A 14,718-nucleotide genomic window follows, 5' to 3' on the forward strand; every position below is an offset into this window, starting at 1 on the left:
CTGACGATTGCCCCGCATCCCTCACCTGAGCAATGAGGCGACGAGGAGGAACGAGCCTGGGTCACTCCACTGTCCCCACAACCCAGGTCCCTGCATTGCACTGTCTGTACCAAGGTCCCCTTTACTCGGGGCAGTACAACTGGATGAAGACAAAGAAAATGGGTGCTCACTTTGGCGGCATCCACACCAAAACGGGAAGGACACAGAGAAGCTCATCAGCATGGCCCCACACAAGGGCGACACGTAAACTCGTGACACGTTCCGTCCTTTAAGAAAAAGACGAAAGAAAGAAAGAAAGACAACCAAATGGAGAGGATAAGGAAAAATCAAAACACGGGCCACCTATGCTCTATTTCAGAGAATTTTATTCATACAGAAGAAATCCATCAAACACGACGCTGCAAAGGTTTGGAAAGGCGATGAAACCATCTCCCATTAACCAAGGTGAAGACCGTTTCCACCGAAACTTCCTCACACTCAAAAATTCTACCCTCGGGAAAGGGCATCGGTTAAAAGGTACAGAGAGTTTCCGGAATCATGAGTAAGTCTTTGGCTCGGTTACCCAAATTTCAGTCGCTCACCCACACAGACGAATTTCATAGCTTTCTATCGACATTAGAATATAACACATGTTCTTTGCTCTGATTCGGTTTCCTACATACCTAACTTACAAAGGATGCTCTAGAACCAGTTCACAAGCTTCCACTGGAAACACAACATAAAGGTCCAAAATTTGAAGGCGGCATCTGTCCCTCAGTCCTCAATATTATGTGGAGTTCCGGCTTTGCCGTCGGTACCACGTGGGCAAGTGCTGATTCCCTGGACACACCTGCTCCTCCGTCCTTCTAATCCTCAGTCTTTCAGTCGCATCCCAATCAGCTGAGATGGGAGGCCAGGGCACCTCTCCACGGGGGGCGGAGGAGGGGGTTCCACACAGTCACAAGGGGGAAGAGGAGCCCAGGAAGTCTTAGAGACGACACTTCCTGGGACTGCAGAACCTGGGCCTCAGGCTCCGCTGGGATGGGGACTCCCACCAAAAGGCAGATGTCTTGAGAGGAGGGAAGGGGGGACCATTGAGATTCGGAGCTCTGGCACCCCTCGTCCCATCTCAGGAACACAGCCCTCTCCGCCTGGCAAGGTGGGTCCCGGTGCTGTCTTGAGAGACTACATAGGGCAGGATCCGGTCCTACTCGGTTTCTTGGCCAGTGTCTGTCCCGTGAGAACGGGGCTGGGGGCAGATCTCTTCCTGGACGTCCCGACAGGCATCGGCCGCGTGGGTTGCTACGGGAGAAGGAAGCTCATTGAGACACGGCAGGACTCAGAATCATCAGCCTGTGTGCAGGACAGGACTGACCATTTCCACCATCTCATCATGGAAAACAGGAAATCATAAGCCGCTTAGAACTGAGGGCAACCAGCAGGGAGATATCACAGGGGGAACGTGACAAATACACACCAGGATCGTTTTCTGCATCAGGAGGAAGAGGATCCACCAAGGGAGATAGAAAACACGTGCAATGTTAACTTTCCCAGAAAAAGACAGGCAAGTGGTCTCTAGACCCTGGCAGAGATACTGACCTCCGAGGTGGCCAAGGGAAAATATGACAATACCAATCTGATGTGACAATGAAAACGTGCCTCCTAGCGTCTATGGTCAAGGTCAAGGGTAAAATCATTGGCCCATGCCATGTGGAGAATGCCAACAGCAAGTACACTGTTGAGGGCAGTTGGGAGTGTTTACAAGGGCAAAGGCCTCTTGGCTTGACCTAAAGTCAGACAGGGCAACTGATAAAACCCTTCGGGCATGCCCTGAAATGCCTCCACGAGCATTTGCTGGCCTACTTGCAAAAAAAAAAAAAAAAAACACAGGGGGGAAAGTCTAAATCAAGAAACTGGACTATGACAAAGAGAGACATAAACCAGGACTTCCAGAGGCCAGCCTGGGTTGAACACCAGCCTGCACACAGAGGGGCAGAGAAGGGCAGCAGACTGGGCATGTGGAAGAGGAACAGAGAAGAGGACCCGGCGGAAGGCTCACCCTCAGAAAGGCACACAATTCCTCGGGCTCATGCCACGGTCTGTGCTTCTTCTCTTGGGGTCTCTTGGGAAAGGGCCGTGGCAGAGGATTTCTCTCCCGCTCCTCCTGCCTGCAGAACAGTTCAAGGTAAGTGGCTGCATGTCCCCACCGTCCTGCCCTCACCAGGGACCAGGAACCAAGACCCCTCCTGGAGCCCAGTCCAGGGGAGGAGCCAGGCATCCAAGGGCCTGTGCCCTTTGCAAAGGGAAGCCCCTCCTTTGCTCCACAGGCAGCCCCCACGTCCCGCGAGCTCTCCCCGCCCCCACGGCCTTAACGGGCTTTCATCTTGAACTACTCTCCTAGAGACTGGGGGGGCCCTCTGCCTGCCATGGGCCTTCTCCCACGGTCATTCCTGGCCCTGCCCCCCTCGTGATTCTCAGGACTAGAAGGAGCCCTGCCTGCACCTGGGATGTCGGTAGAGGAAGCGTGCAGGGGACAAGGCCAGCTCCCTCGGTCCCACTGCCCCCGAATCGTCCTGACCCTGCCATGCCTCACCTTGGTCCTGGTTCCTTCTTTCTGTCAGTCTTGCTAAAGGGCCCCAGAGTCTGCAGGGCCAGGGGGTTCCTGGGTTCCAGATTCTCCTTCTCCTTGGAGCCCAACAGCGGGGGAGCAGAGGCTCGGCTCCAGCACTTCACCGGGCACCACTTGCTCATGGCCACGTGCCCAAAGGCGCCACAGTTCCTGCACTTCACCTGTGGGCAGAGGAGGTAGGTGGTCAGTGGATCAGCAGAAATCACGGATGACTCCCCAAGGCCATGCAATCGACCCCAGAACAACCTGGGTAGGGCCTGGGCAGGGCCACTTATGCTCAGATGGTTTTCATAAACACAGACCATCCCTGTCCTGCCCCAGGCAAAGTCCTTTGAATCCCTGGGTGGGGGACCCTGGGTCCAAAGCCCAGAGGGCTGACTCCACAGTCATACACGATTCTCCAACTGTCTGGGGTTTGTGGCCCCTCGTCTCTGCATTGTTTCAGGGCCAACTGCCTAAGGGCAGGTTTTTTGTTTTGTGTGTTTCTTGTGCCACGCCCATGGCACGTGGAAGTTCCCAGGCCAGGGATCCAACCCGTGCCACTGTTGCAACTGATGCCACAGCTATGGCAATGCCAGATACTTAACCCACTGAGCAGGGAACTTCCAAGCGCCAATTTTTTTAAATTAGGCTTAATGAAGTATAGTTGATTGACCTACAAGGTCGTGTTAATTTCTGCTCTACAGCAAAGTGATTCAGCCCTCCATCCACATGTGCTTCTGAAGAGCAGATTTTCGAGGCTGGATATTGGTTTGCACGAGAGGACACGACCACAGCTGCCAGGACATTCAAGACGCTACGGTGTTCCTGTTGCATTTGGAGCGGATAAGCAAGGAGGTCCTGCTGCAGAGCACAGGAAACTCTATCCAGTCACTTGTGATGGGACACGATGGAGGATAAGGTGAGAAGAGACATATGCATAACTGTGTACATATGTGCGTAACTGGGTCACTTTGCGGTACAGCAGAAACAGAGTTCTGCAAATCAACTATAATACAAATTTTTTTAGAAAAGATATGATGGTGTTTTCCACAGACCATTTTAGAGAGAGACCAAGGAGAAAAGAGTGTAATGTGTCCGAAGGGGATGAACATGAACTGTATTTGTGGAAGGGACAGATGCCAAGCTGGCCTTGACACGAAGCAGGGAGCAAGACAGCTCCTCCAAGGTCTGCTGGGCCCATCAGCCAGGTGAGGATACTGCACACCAGGCCAGCCTTGGATAAGTAATTACACCTGAGTCAGCAGACAGGCCTTTCCATGGTAACGACCACTCCCTGGGATCCCTGCAGACACCCCGGTTCTTGAAATAGCCCAGCTGCCACATACCTGGGCCTCCTTCTCTTTGGAGGGGAGGGTCCTCTGCCCCCCTGGTTCCCTCTGTAGCATCTGCACCTGCGCGGCCACAGGGGGCCTTTGCGGCAGACAGTGATGGGGGTGGTCTTTGATCCGCCGCATGTCCTTGGGCTTCTGGTCACGCTTCTTTGGGAACTGACTGTTGGGTTGTCTGGTCACAAGAAAAAGAAAGACAACAGCGTGTGTAGACCCAGAGACAGAAGCCCATCGTACCTCTACTTCCCCGAGTGGGTGAGGAAGGGGCTCGCTGCCCTCTAGGTCACACCCACTACGACTTGGTCCCCTCAGGAACCCATGTCCCAGTCGGTGAAATGTGTCATCTTTCCCCATCAGTCCTTCCTCCCAGAATAGGACGCTGCCTGAGAAGAGACCCCTGGATGAACACAGGGTGAAATTCGATTTGCAACCTTGTACATGGAGACTTGGCTATGGCCAGGGGCATCGTACTGATGCTCCCTGAGACAGGCAGTGTCCCTTGGACCCACGTTTGGGGTTTTGGGCCAGGCACCCCCTCCAACACTTAATCATCTACCAAATTTATTAAAGCCAAATCATAGGCAATCAACACCTGAGGATGTTTTTCCCACACATTTCCAGAGTGTACACAATGTTCACAGAAGAACTTCTTGGAAAACCCACCAGTTCTTCTGACAAGACTTTGCAAAGATTTGCTACTTCAGCTAAGGAGCATCTGTGAAATTGCAGCCATGACTGCATAACCACCTGCCAGTGTTCAGCAGAGGCTTAGCACAAAGCCATAGACACGAGGAATCTGAGGACACCAGTGTAAGCCCACATGTTCATGCAAATTCACACCAGGCAGCTCACCACCTAAAGCCTGTGTTGGGCTGAGGGACACTCAAGTCAAAAGTCTGCAGATGCATTTCAGGCAGAAATCTACAGCCCACCCCTGTGCCCGGTTGGAAGGCCTGCAGCCTCTACCCCATTTCCATGCCTAACGTTCTGTTCTGTTCTGTTCTTTTCTTTATGGTCCCACCCTCTGCATATGAAGGTTCCTGGGCCAGGGATGGAATGAGAGCTCTAGCTGGGGACCTATGCTGCACCTGCCACATCAGCAGATCCTTTAACCCACTGCACTAGGCGGGAGATCCAACCCTCACCTCCACCCTGACCTGAGCTGCTGCAGGCAGGCTCTTAGTCCACCGCACCACAGCGGGAACTCCCACTGCGTGACCTTGGACTGACCTCCCATCCTGGCCTCCAGGTCTCTGTGAAGCGCTGCGAGGCTTGTGGGCTGAAGGCGGACATTTCTTCTGAGGGACACAGCGGGCCGTTGGATCCTCCCCGGGCCGCAGGGGAAACCGCAGCAGGACCTCCACAGAGGCATCCACTACCCACTTCTCCGTCATCAAGTTGATCTGATGGAGACAAAAAAGAATCACGATAGCACCACCCTTGTGCCCACAGGAAGAAATCTTGCGATCACAGAGAGAAAGAAACCTCCCAGGGCCTTTTTCCTGTTTCTTTCTCATTGTTGTCACCCCTGGGAGAACCTGCCTTAGCAGCAGCCTGGTGGAGGGCAAAGGGGTCCACTTCATTCCTCCACGTCTCCCTGCCCAACCTCACATCCCCCATACTCACATCACGTTGCGGAATCCCGACCTGCCTTAAGAACTCTTTGCCCTGTTCAATGGACAGCGTGCGGGGATCCATCAGGCCGGTCCTGTCCCAGGGGTTCGCTTTCTCTGTGAAGAGAAGATGAAACCATTGAGTTGGGGACATCCCGGGAATCCCCCACACACAGGATGCTCAAGCCTCACCCCTCTTCTGCCCACCTTCTTACCTGCCACCTCTTATGCAAACTACTGTGTGCGTGTTCTTCTACTGGGAACACAGCACCACTTAATGAAGAATAATGGGATTCACTTTTTTAAAGTTTCTCCACTAGGTCCATGAAAATTCAATGAACAATCAAGCCAAGAGGGAAAAAAAAAGAATTTGTTTTTTTTTTTTGCCTTGCCCATGACATGTAGAAGATCCCCCGGCCAGGAATCGAACCCAAGCCACAGCACCGACTACACCAGATGCTCAACCCAATACACCCAAAGGAAATTTCAAAAAAGGATAATTTATTCAAGTCAAACTGAGGGTTATAAAGCCAGGAGACAGACTCATAGAAGCTCTGAGAAAAGTTCCACTGGTCAGGAGTTGGCGATGCAGTTTTATGCATTTTCAAGACAATGGATTGTGCATCCCATCGACAGGTGAACATTCTACTGACATCTCATCCAAGATATTTTGGTCAGGGATGCATGGACAGAGGGAACCTTGAGGTCTACCCACCCCAAGAGCATGGAGAAAAAGAAGTATTACTCTTAAAAATTGCGACGCTACTCTCTGAAGACAGGGACCATTTTTCTCAACTTTGGTTATATCCTCCTGTCCTGCAGGGGTCTGCTTCCCCTGTAACGTGGACCCACACTGAACCCTGGGAAAGACCCACCCCCTGCACAGGGGGGACAGGGGGAGGTATAGTATGTGTCTTTCAATTCTTTTTTTGCCACAGCCATGGCATAAGGAAGTTCCCCGGCCAGGGATCCAAGCCATGCCACAGCAGTCACAACCTGGAAGCCTTAACCTGCGAGGCCACCAGAGGAAATCCCTGTGTTTCATTCTGACTTAGCTTGATGCTCTTGCCATAGAGAAATTTATGATTTTTCCCGTCTCCTGCTTCACACATTGTATTTGAACCCAGTCCTAACTTAGAAGCAGGATAAAACCTGGGTTCTGGAGAAATTCCTTCTCTAAGTGGACACCTTAAAAACAAGCAAAATTTCTCCAAAGTGTTCATTAAGAAACTGGAGACAGGAAAAAAAAAGAAAGAAAAGGTAGAATTGGTTAACTAAAAATTCAGTAGGATCTATTGGGAATTCCAACAGAATGTAACAGGAAAATATCTTAGTTGACAGGCCGTCATAAAGAGTAAATACGATTGGGAGTCCCCTGGTGGTTCAACAAGTTAAGGATGCAGCACTGTCACTGCTGTGGCTCAGCTCACTGCTGTGCTGAGGGGTCAATCCCTGCCCAGGAAATCCCAAAGGCCATGAGCAAAACCCCACCCCCACCTCCCAAAAAAGAGGGAAATAAAATGTATCAGAATGGATTCTATTAAGAAAAAGAGAAGCTATCTTGCCCTAGAAACAGGAAAGCAAGGGTCAGGGCAGGCTGGATCTGACCTTGGGGCTGCTATATTTGAAGGTCAAGAATAAAGGATGTTTTCCTCTTCAGATTTTTTTTTTTTTTGTCTTTTTGTCTTTTCTAGGGCCCCTCCCAGGGCATATGGAGGTTCCCAGGCGAGGGGCTGAATTGGAGCTGTATCCACCAGCCTACGCTAGAGCCACAACAATGGGGGATCCGAGCCACATCTGCAACCTACAGCACAGCTCATGGCAACGCCGGATCCTTAACCCACTGAGCAAGGCCAGGGACCAAACCCGCAACCTCATGGTTCCTAGTCGGATTTGTTAACCACTGCACCACGACGGGAACTCCTCCTCTTCAGATTTGAAGTGACCCAAATCAAGCAGTGAGGAAGACTTTCCCGGCCACACATTAAGGGAGAATAGCTCTGGCCTCCACATGGCACTGGCAGCTTCACACCTGAGGGGCTGCTCTGGTTTTCTTACACGGTTAGGGTTGGGGTCCTGAATTTCGACCAGCTCCAAACAAGATCTCGTGAACACACCAGGATAAACGGTGAATGAATAAATCACCTACAGTTTTTAAAAGCCCTTTGGTCAAAGACAGCAGGGCTCCGCAAGTTTCACCTACCACCCCACACACATCAGGGGCTGGGGGCCACTCTTTGGAAATGCTGACTCTCATATCAAATGAACGCTTTGGAAATACTTTGCAAATCAGGCTCTGGGCTAAGACCTTCTATTAAATAACTAATTAGGACAGGCCTCCACCCCTACAAACACCCACAAATGGCCCTCTGTCGGTGTTTCCCACTGTCTGCGGTCTTTGATGGTACACGGAGGCCCTAAGCAGTAATGAAAACCAACCTGTGTGGTGCTTGTCTGTCCAGAGCTGCTCCGATATCTGGAGACTGGAGGTAAGAGGCCGGTAGACCGTAGACCGAGGGGTTACCAGGCTGACTGAAGATTCCTTCTCCTGCTGGGCTTTATATAGTCTCAGAGGGACCCCTGGGAACTTCCGTCCTGCTAACCTCATCATCTCATCACGTGGGATCCAATCAACACGACCCCGATTGGATCAAACGCTTAATTGGATGTTTACTGTCCCTTCACACACACACACACACACACACACACACACACACACACACACACACACACACGACACCTCCTCAAGGTGGGAGGTCTCTCGTCTGGGGATGGCAGGAGCATCTCTCAAAGCGGCTGGACAGCAGACTTCAGCTGAACCCCAAGGAGCTAGACCAGGGAACCCACAGTGCTGGGAGAGAGGTGTTGGCACTGGGGAAATCTGACACGCACGCCTCTCTGAGGTTTGAACGGAGGAAGAGCCCTGGGGACAGATGCCCTGGCCCGTTCTTCTGAGGGAGCACTGCAATGCACTGAGAGACGCCATGTCCTTGCTGTGCCTGCGTGTGCAAGCATGCGGTTTCTGACGTGTGCGTGTATATCTGTGTGTGACTGTACAGGAACGCGTGCCTGTGTGGTCGAAGGTGGCTCTAATCCCAGACGTGCAAACTGAAAGGCACTGGGAAAACCAGAAGTCATGTGGGAGTCACTGGGGAGCATGTGACTATGAACTCGGTATCAAATGATAGTTTTTTTACTTCTGATATAATTTCATGTTAAAACCCCAGGAGTCTCTTATTGTCTTTTATACCCTTAAATAAGTGCGTGCTGGGTATGCCCTGGTGGCTCAGTAAGTTGAGGATCCAGCATTGGCACTACTGGGGCTCTGGGTGGCAGCTGGGGTGCCCGTGCCATCCCCAGCCCAAGAACCTCCACATGCCACCGATAAGGCCTAACTAACTAAATAAATTCTTCTTAGAACGGATTTCAGAGCTCCCAACTTCTCTATTCGACAAATACATACCCCTACGACTGCCATGAAAGTGTATCGGCTCTATTTCCCACCCAACCCCCACCAACCCCCACCCAAAGAACTTGGAAGGCATGATCCAAACGGAGAGAACACTGGTCATCTGGAAGGGCTCTTCAAGGGAAACACAGATTCGCTGGCTTTTCCCGGGGGAGGGGGGGTCCCCTCCTCTAATCCCATCAGACCCAGCCCTCAGCTCACGCCAGCTCAGGCTGGGATCCCTGACGGGAAGGTGCGGGAAGATGCAATCCAATCAGCCAATCAGAGCAAGGCACGCCCCCTCAGCCTCTTAGAAAAGGCCAGTTCCTCCCCTCCCATGGACACTTCTGACTCAGGACCTGTCTGAGAGAGGGCCTCTCCTTTGGGCTCCGAGATGGAAGCGGGAGCTGAAGACCTCCAGCCCCACAGCCCCTCCATCCAACAGCCCACTGACCAGCCCCCCACCCAGCCGACCTCTGGTGAGGAAAGGGGCTCCGAGGTGGAAGAGACACTTTCCCCCGACAAAGACCACACAGTCTCTTCCCCGTTAAGGCAGAGCCAGGCCCAAACGCCAGGTAGGGACCTGGGCTCTTTGTCTGGATGCTGGGAGGAGAGGTGGAAGCAGGGACACCTTTTCTTTGTGTCTTGTTTGGGCTTTAAGTCGGGATCGGTGATAAGGGCGATCACTCAGCCCTGCGGGCCCTTTGATCACAGTAGTAATGAACCCCCCCCCCAGCCCGTGGCGCCAGTTCACACTGGCCGTGGCCCACTGGCCTCGGGTGACGCAATTGCCCTCAAATGCGAGTTAGGAGTGGACTAGAGCCCTCTGTGTGCCTCGAGGCGGCCAGTCATCTCATTCCCTCTTTCTCTCCAGGGTCGGCGCCCAAGACCAACCACGAGGACAATTCCAAGGACCCTGAGCCAGAAGGAGCAACCAGCTGCCTTGAATCGTCAGGTAAGATTTCATTCTCTGGGGAACAGGGACAGGCTTGCCCACAGTCCCCCTGCGCAGGGAACTGGGTGAGCCTGGGCAGCCAGGCCCAGCACATCCCACACTCTAGGATGTGCAGTTCCGAAAGGCGCTTTGGTTGCCATCTGGACTCCAAAGAGAGCCCCGGGAGAGACGGGGCTTCCAGGCTGCCTGTGGCAGCCACTTCCTCAAACTCCCCCTTTCTCCACAGGTTCAGACTGCTGCTCCAGTCCAGAGAGGTCCTGGAAGAGGAAGAGCAAGTCCAGGGACCGCACCTGCGATGGAACAGGTAGGATCTTGTTTGGGGTCCCCAGGTGCACAAAGAAAAGGCAGGTAACCTTCCCAGTGCGTGGGCACCGGGAGGGCTGCCAACGGCTGAAGCCATGTGGAGACTCCAGGACCCAGGGAGGACGGACGGGAGGGCCCAGGATGGGGCTGGCATCGCCTCCATCTAATAAGGTAGAGGGGGCGGGGCGGGAACAGGAGGTAGGTGGGGCTTATCGGAAGGCACAGGGTGAGATCCTGGGAGCGGGGCATCCATGCCCTGGCTGTGGCAGGGCTCTCACCCACGTGCTCTGTCCGCAGGGGCCTCTCCAGATGAGTGCAGTGTGTCTTTGGAGAAGGAGAGAGAGAAGGTCCTTGCCGAGGGCCACAGCAGCGAGAGTGAAAAGACCCGGGACGCCAGCCCCAGGAGGTCCCCGGAGAGGCACCCTGGGGGCGGCAAGCGGCCCAGATCCAGGTCCCCAGGAGACCAGCCCCCTCCACTTCGCAAACACCTCGTGACCTCCCTGCGCACCATGTCCGAGGCCATTTGTCAGAACATGCTGCAGGTGTACCACCAGCAGGGACATTCGCCCCCGACCCGGGAGCAGCTGGCCCAGCTCCGGGGGCCCCTGTTCGCGGCCGTGCACACCTTCTACGCCATGGCCAACCAGGCGGCCTATGTCTTCCCCGCTGACAGCTGGCTCGTCCCAACCCCACTGCCAGAGCCCCAGGGTCCAGCTAAGGATGGAGGGGAAGCTCAGGGCTGCAAGGACAGTCCATCTCGGCCCCAGACAGCCTGTCAGTGAATCAGACTGCGCTTGATCTGCCCCAAGGGGACCCAGCCTTATTCGGCAGAGAGCTCAGCTCTGAGCGCGAGAGCCAAGCCCTGCTGCTTCTCAGATTCTCTCAGACCAGGGGGCAGCGCCGATTCTCCCCAGCGCGTTCATTGGGAACGTGAGACCCCGGGGCGGACCTCGCAAAGGCGCTTAAAAGCTTGACTCAGAATGGTGAGATCTGGGTTTCCCCGAGGACGAAGTTTACAAAGTTTGTCATTCCTGTTAGGCAATGTATGCACTTGGAGTATCTTGGCAGTCACCTGGGTGCATCCAGCCCCTGGCCCCCACCTCGCGGGACGGCTCCCACCGAGGTGCTGGTTCTACAGCGGCGTTATTTTAGAGTGAGCAAAGCTCAGCTTTATTTTATCGTGAGAACAACCTTCCGGGGGCACTTCCTGTGTATTTGCATATTTTCAAGTGGAGCCGAGTCCACAGGTTACTCCCTCCCCCTTTTCCTGATGCAAAGGCTGTGGGTCTTCCCTCCTTCACCCCCAGTCCTGGGAGGAAGGCTGTCCACACACCCAGAAGGACGGTCAGTGTGGAAAAAGGTTTCTCTTCTTCGGTTGGATGAATTTATGATGACGTCATCGTGTCGCTTTGATTGGCTTTTTACTGACTTGATAGAAAACCCAAGTCAAATCCATGCAATGCTTTTTGACCGTATATATGTATTCTTCGCGTGGCTCACCTTATGGACCTCCTTTTAAATTTTCGTCTCGTTTATAGATTTCAGTGTGTGGTATTTTACTAGAGCGTGTTAATATAGATATTGTCATTGGTGTTTTACATATTGATAAATTTCATTACATACAGTCTGTGATTTACATGTTACCCTGGGATCATGGACTCTCTCAGCATGTTGATGTAGATAATTTTGATGAAAGACTAATAAAATGAAATTTGGAGAATCTGTTTTATCCTTTGCCTTTTTATTTCCGTTTCACTTAGAAGTGAAATAAATACCAATGATTTCATGTGTGGTACCTTTGACATAATTCCCTTCTTGCCCATCTGGATGTACTTTCCTGTGGGTGGGGGTGAGGAGGCTGTTTTCTTTTCACTTCTACTTCAGCCCCAAACTTGGCTTCCCTACACCTAAAAGCTCTTGTACATGAGGGTGGCAGATTGCCCTTCCCGTGAGTGAGGCCAGGTAAGTGATTACAGATGACAAACCGTTGTGCGCCCATCACATGGCTTCAACTTACGCAAAACAAGTACCCAGATGTGTACAAAAGGGAGACGTGACAAGTCACCCTTGGAAATTGGGGATGCAATTGCAAGAGGATAAAATAAAACAGACCACACTGTGTTCTTGAGCAGAAAAACTCAGTATTCTAAACACAGTCAGAGTTCTCTTGTAGTCCAGTGGCTTAAGGATTCTGCGCTGTCTCTGAAGCTGTGGGGTAGCTCACAGCGTCTACTCGAATTCGATCCCTGGCCTCGGAACTTCTATATGGGGGCAGAGAGGCTAATAAAAAAAGGTAAAATAGTGAGTTCCTGGTGGCTCAGAGGGTTGAGATCCAGCACTGTGGCTGCCATGGCTCTGGTTGCTGCTCTGGCACAATTCAATCCCTGGTCTAGGAAATTCTTTGTGCACTGGTTGCAGCCCCTCCCCCCAAAAAATGTTAAATAAACTAGTTAAAAGTTTTTAAATTGGGAGTTCCCGTCATGGCGCAGTGGTTAAAGAATCCGACTAGGAACCATGAGGTTGCAGGTTCGATCCCTGCCCTTGCTCAGTGGGTTAACGATTCGGCGTTGCCGTGAGCTGTGGTGTAGGTTGCAGACGCGGCTCGGATCCCACGTTGCTGTGGCTCTGGTGTAGGCCGGTGGCTACAGCTCTGATTGGACCCCTAGCCTGGGAACCTCCATATGCTGTGGGAGCAGCCCAAGAAATGGCAAAAAAAAAAAAGACAAAAAAAAAGACCAAAAACATTTTTTTTAATTAATTACTTAAAAGAAACATATTTGGAGTTCCAGTTGTGGCGCAGCAGAAACGAATCTGACTAGGAACCATGAGGTGGCGGGTTCAATCCGTGGCCTCACTCAGTGGGTTAAGGATCGGGCACTGCCAGGAGCTGTGGTGTAGGTCTCAGAGGCAGCTCGGATCTGGCGTTGCTATGGCTGTGGTGTAGGTTGGCAGCTATAGCTCCAATTTGACCCCTAGCCTGGGAACCTCCACATGCCACAGGGGCAGCCTAAAATGACCAAAAAAAAAAAAAAAAGAAAGAAAGGTATTCAAAATAATTTTCAAAGGCAAATAGTAAAAATTAATTTGTTTTCTCAAGGTACCTAAATTTCTCCTTGTCCAACATAAATTACAAAGATATCTAGGAATCAAGCAATTGTAATGGTTAATACGCTTTCTGAATCTTGATGAGAATGGCTAAATACATCTATGAGGAAGATGCTGGACCTTTCAAATGCATTCCATGCCATAATACTTGGTAAACACAGGTAGGTTGAGATAAGCAAGGGGAAAAACAAAAGACTCTAATTGGGAAGGGAACCCAGGAGAACTGCTCTGCCACAAGGCTTGCAGGCTCAGCTTTTATGTAGGCGGTCTCTCTGGGGTGCCTCTGGCCAATCATCTGGTTTTTTTTTGGGGGGGGGGGGTGGCCACACCCATAGCATGTCAAAGCTCCTGGACAGGGATTGAACACAAGCCCCGGCAGGGACTCAAGCTGCTGCAGGTAATGCTGGGTCCTTAACACACTTTGCCACGTGAGAAGTCCTCTAGCCAATCATCTGGCTCAAGCCCGAACTAGGTCAGACTCAGGGCCCTTCCTGCTGGCAGGTGCATCTCTCAGCCAAGATGGATTCCAGCCTGAGTGTTTCTGAGGTTGGCAGGACCTCTTATGGGCTGGGGTCTCCTCCCTCCTTTGGACCCTCCTGAATTCTCCCAGTTAGTTTTCCGTTGAAGAACTGGGTTCCTTATCAGGACCTCTTATTGTGAGCCAACTCATGCAAGCCATTAGCACTGGCAGTTTCAGACAGTGGTTCCCTAACTGGCCTGCACTTACAGGAAATACCTGTCACAGGAACCCTAGCATACACCACTCACAATCCTCCGATTCAACTTTACCTAATTTACCTTACTAGAGAAAACATGAGCTCATGGATCTTACGAGACACAACAGAAGCGAAAACTTCCACCTCTTCAGCAATCATGTCCTGTCTCTGCATTGCCCTTTCTAAAGCTCTAGGCAAGGTGCTCATGCCCAAAATCCCTCAGGAAGAGGGATTCACCACTTTTTGAGGTACTGTACTCCCCCAGCCCATCCATGGCTTGTTTTCCCTAAATAAGGGATATCAAACTAGTTACTAAGTCGTTTTGTTGTTGACATCATTTAATTATAAAACCAGATGAAGGGATACACAGAGCAAGGTTTGGGACGGTTCCCAGCACAGTAGGTTCAGTGCTCCACCAGGAAGCGCCCTCAAGCTCCTCTGTCCAGAGTGTTAATCAGGGTTTTTTTTTTTTTTACCAGGCATGATGGCCTAAATCACTGGCCATATGAATAAGCCAAATCCCCAGCCTCCCTCCCATCTCCAGACGCTGTGCAGCTGACTATTCCAAACTTCTGATCATCTGTTTTTTCTTTCTGCTGTCCAGGCTCCCGTTCCAAAGCTTTGTAAGGAACCCACAAA

At 51.9% G+C, this 14,718-nt stretch overlaps 2 protein-coding genes across 2 annotated transcripts; one reads left to right on the forward strand and one right to left on the reverse strand.

Moving 5' to 3' along the window:
• LOC110261303 (protein FAM90A27P-like) lies at positions 1–2,739 on the reverse strand. Its single transcript, XM_021097281.1, has 3 exons — positions 2,573–2,739; positions 2,039–2,147; positions 1–1,281 (listed from the first exon to the last, which is right to left on the reverse strand). The coding sequence occupies exons 1-3, from the start codon at positions 2,728–2,730 to the stop codon at positions 1,165–1,167; spliced, it is 384 nt and encodes a 127-aa protein (XP_020952940.1). The 5' UTR covers positions 2,731–2,739; the 3' UTR covers positions 1–1,164.
• On the forward strand, positions 10,400–11,868 carry LOC110261367 (protein FRG2-like). Its single transcript, XM_021097568.1, has 2 exons — positions 10,400–10,484; positions 10,556–11,868. The coding sequence occupies exons 1-2, from the start codon at positions 10,400–10,402 to the stop codon at positions 11,038–11,040; spliced, it is 570 nt and encodes a 189-aa protein (XP_020953227.1). The 3' UTR covers positions 11,041–11,868.

This window comes from Sus scrofa, chromosome 6, assembly GCF_000003025.6.
Source record: "Sus scrofa isolate TJ Tabasco breed Duroc chromosome 6, Sscrofa11.1, whole genome shotgun sequence".
NCBI lineage: Eukaryota > Metazoa > Chordata > Mammalia > Artiodactyla > Suidae > Sus > Sus scrofa.

Coding starts and splice junctions, on each gene's coding strand:
- LOC110261303 (XM_021097281.1), bottom strand. CDS start 2,730: ATGAGCAAGTGGTGCCCGGTGAAGTGCTGGAGCCGAGCCTCTGCTCCC. Junction 2,148..2,572: donor AAGAAGGAACCAGGACCAAG/GTGAGGCATGGC, acceptor ACTGTTCTGCAG/GCAGGAGGAGCGGGAGAGAA. Junction 1,282..2,038: donor AATTGTGTGCCTTTCTGAGG/GTGAGCCTTCCG, acceptor CTTCTCCCGTAG/CAACCCACGCGGCCGATGCC.
- LOC110261367 (XM_021097568.1), top strand. CDS start 10,400: ATGGGGCTGGCATCGCCTCCATCTAATAAGGTAGAGGGGGCGGGGCGG. Junction 10,485..10,555: donor GGCTTATCGGAAGGCACAGG/GTGAGATCCTGG, acceptor CTCTGTCCGCAG/GGGCCTCTCCAGATGAGTGC.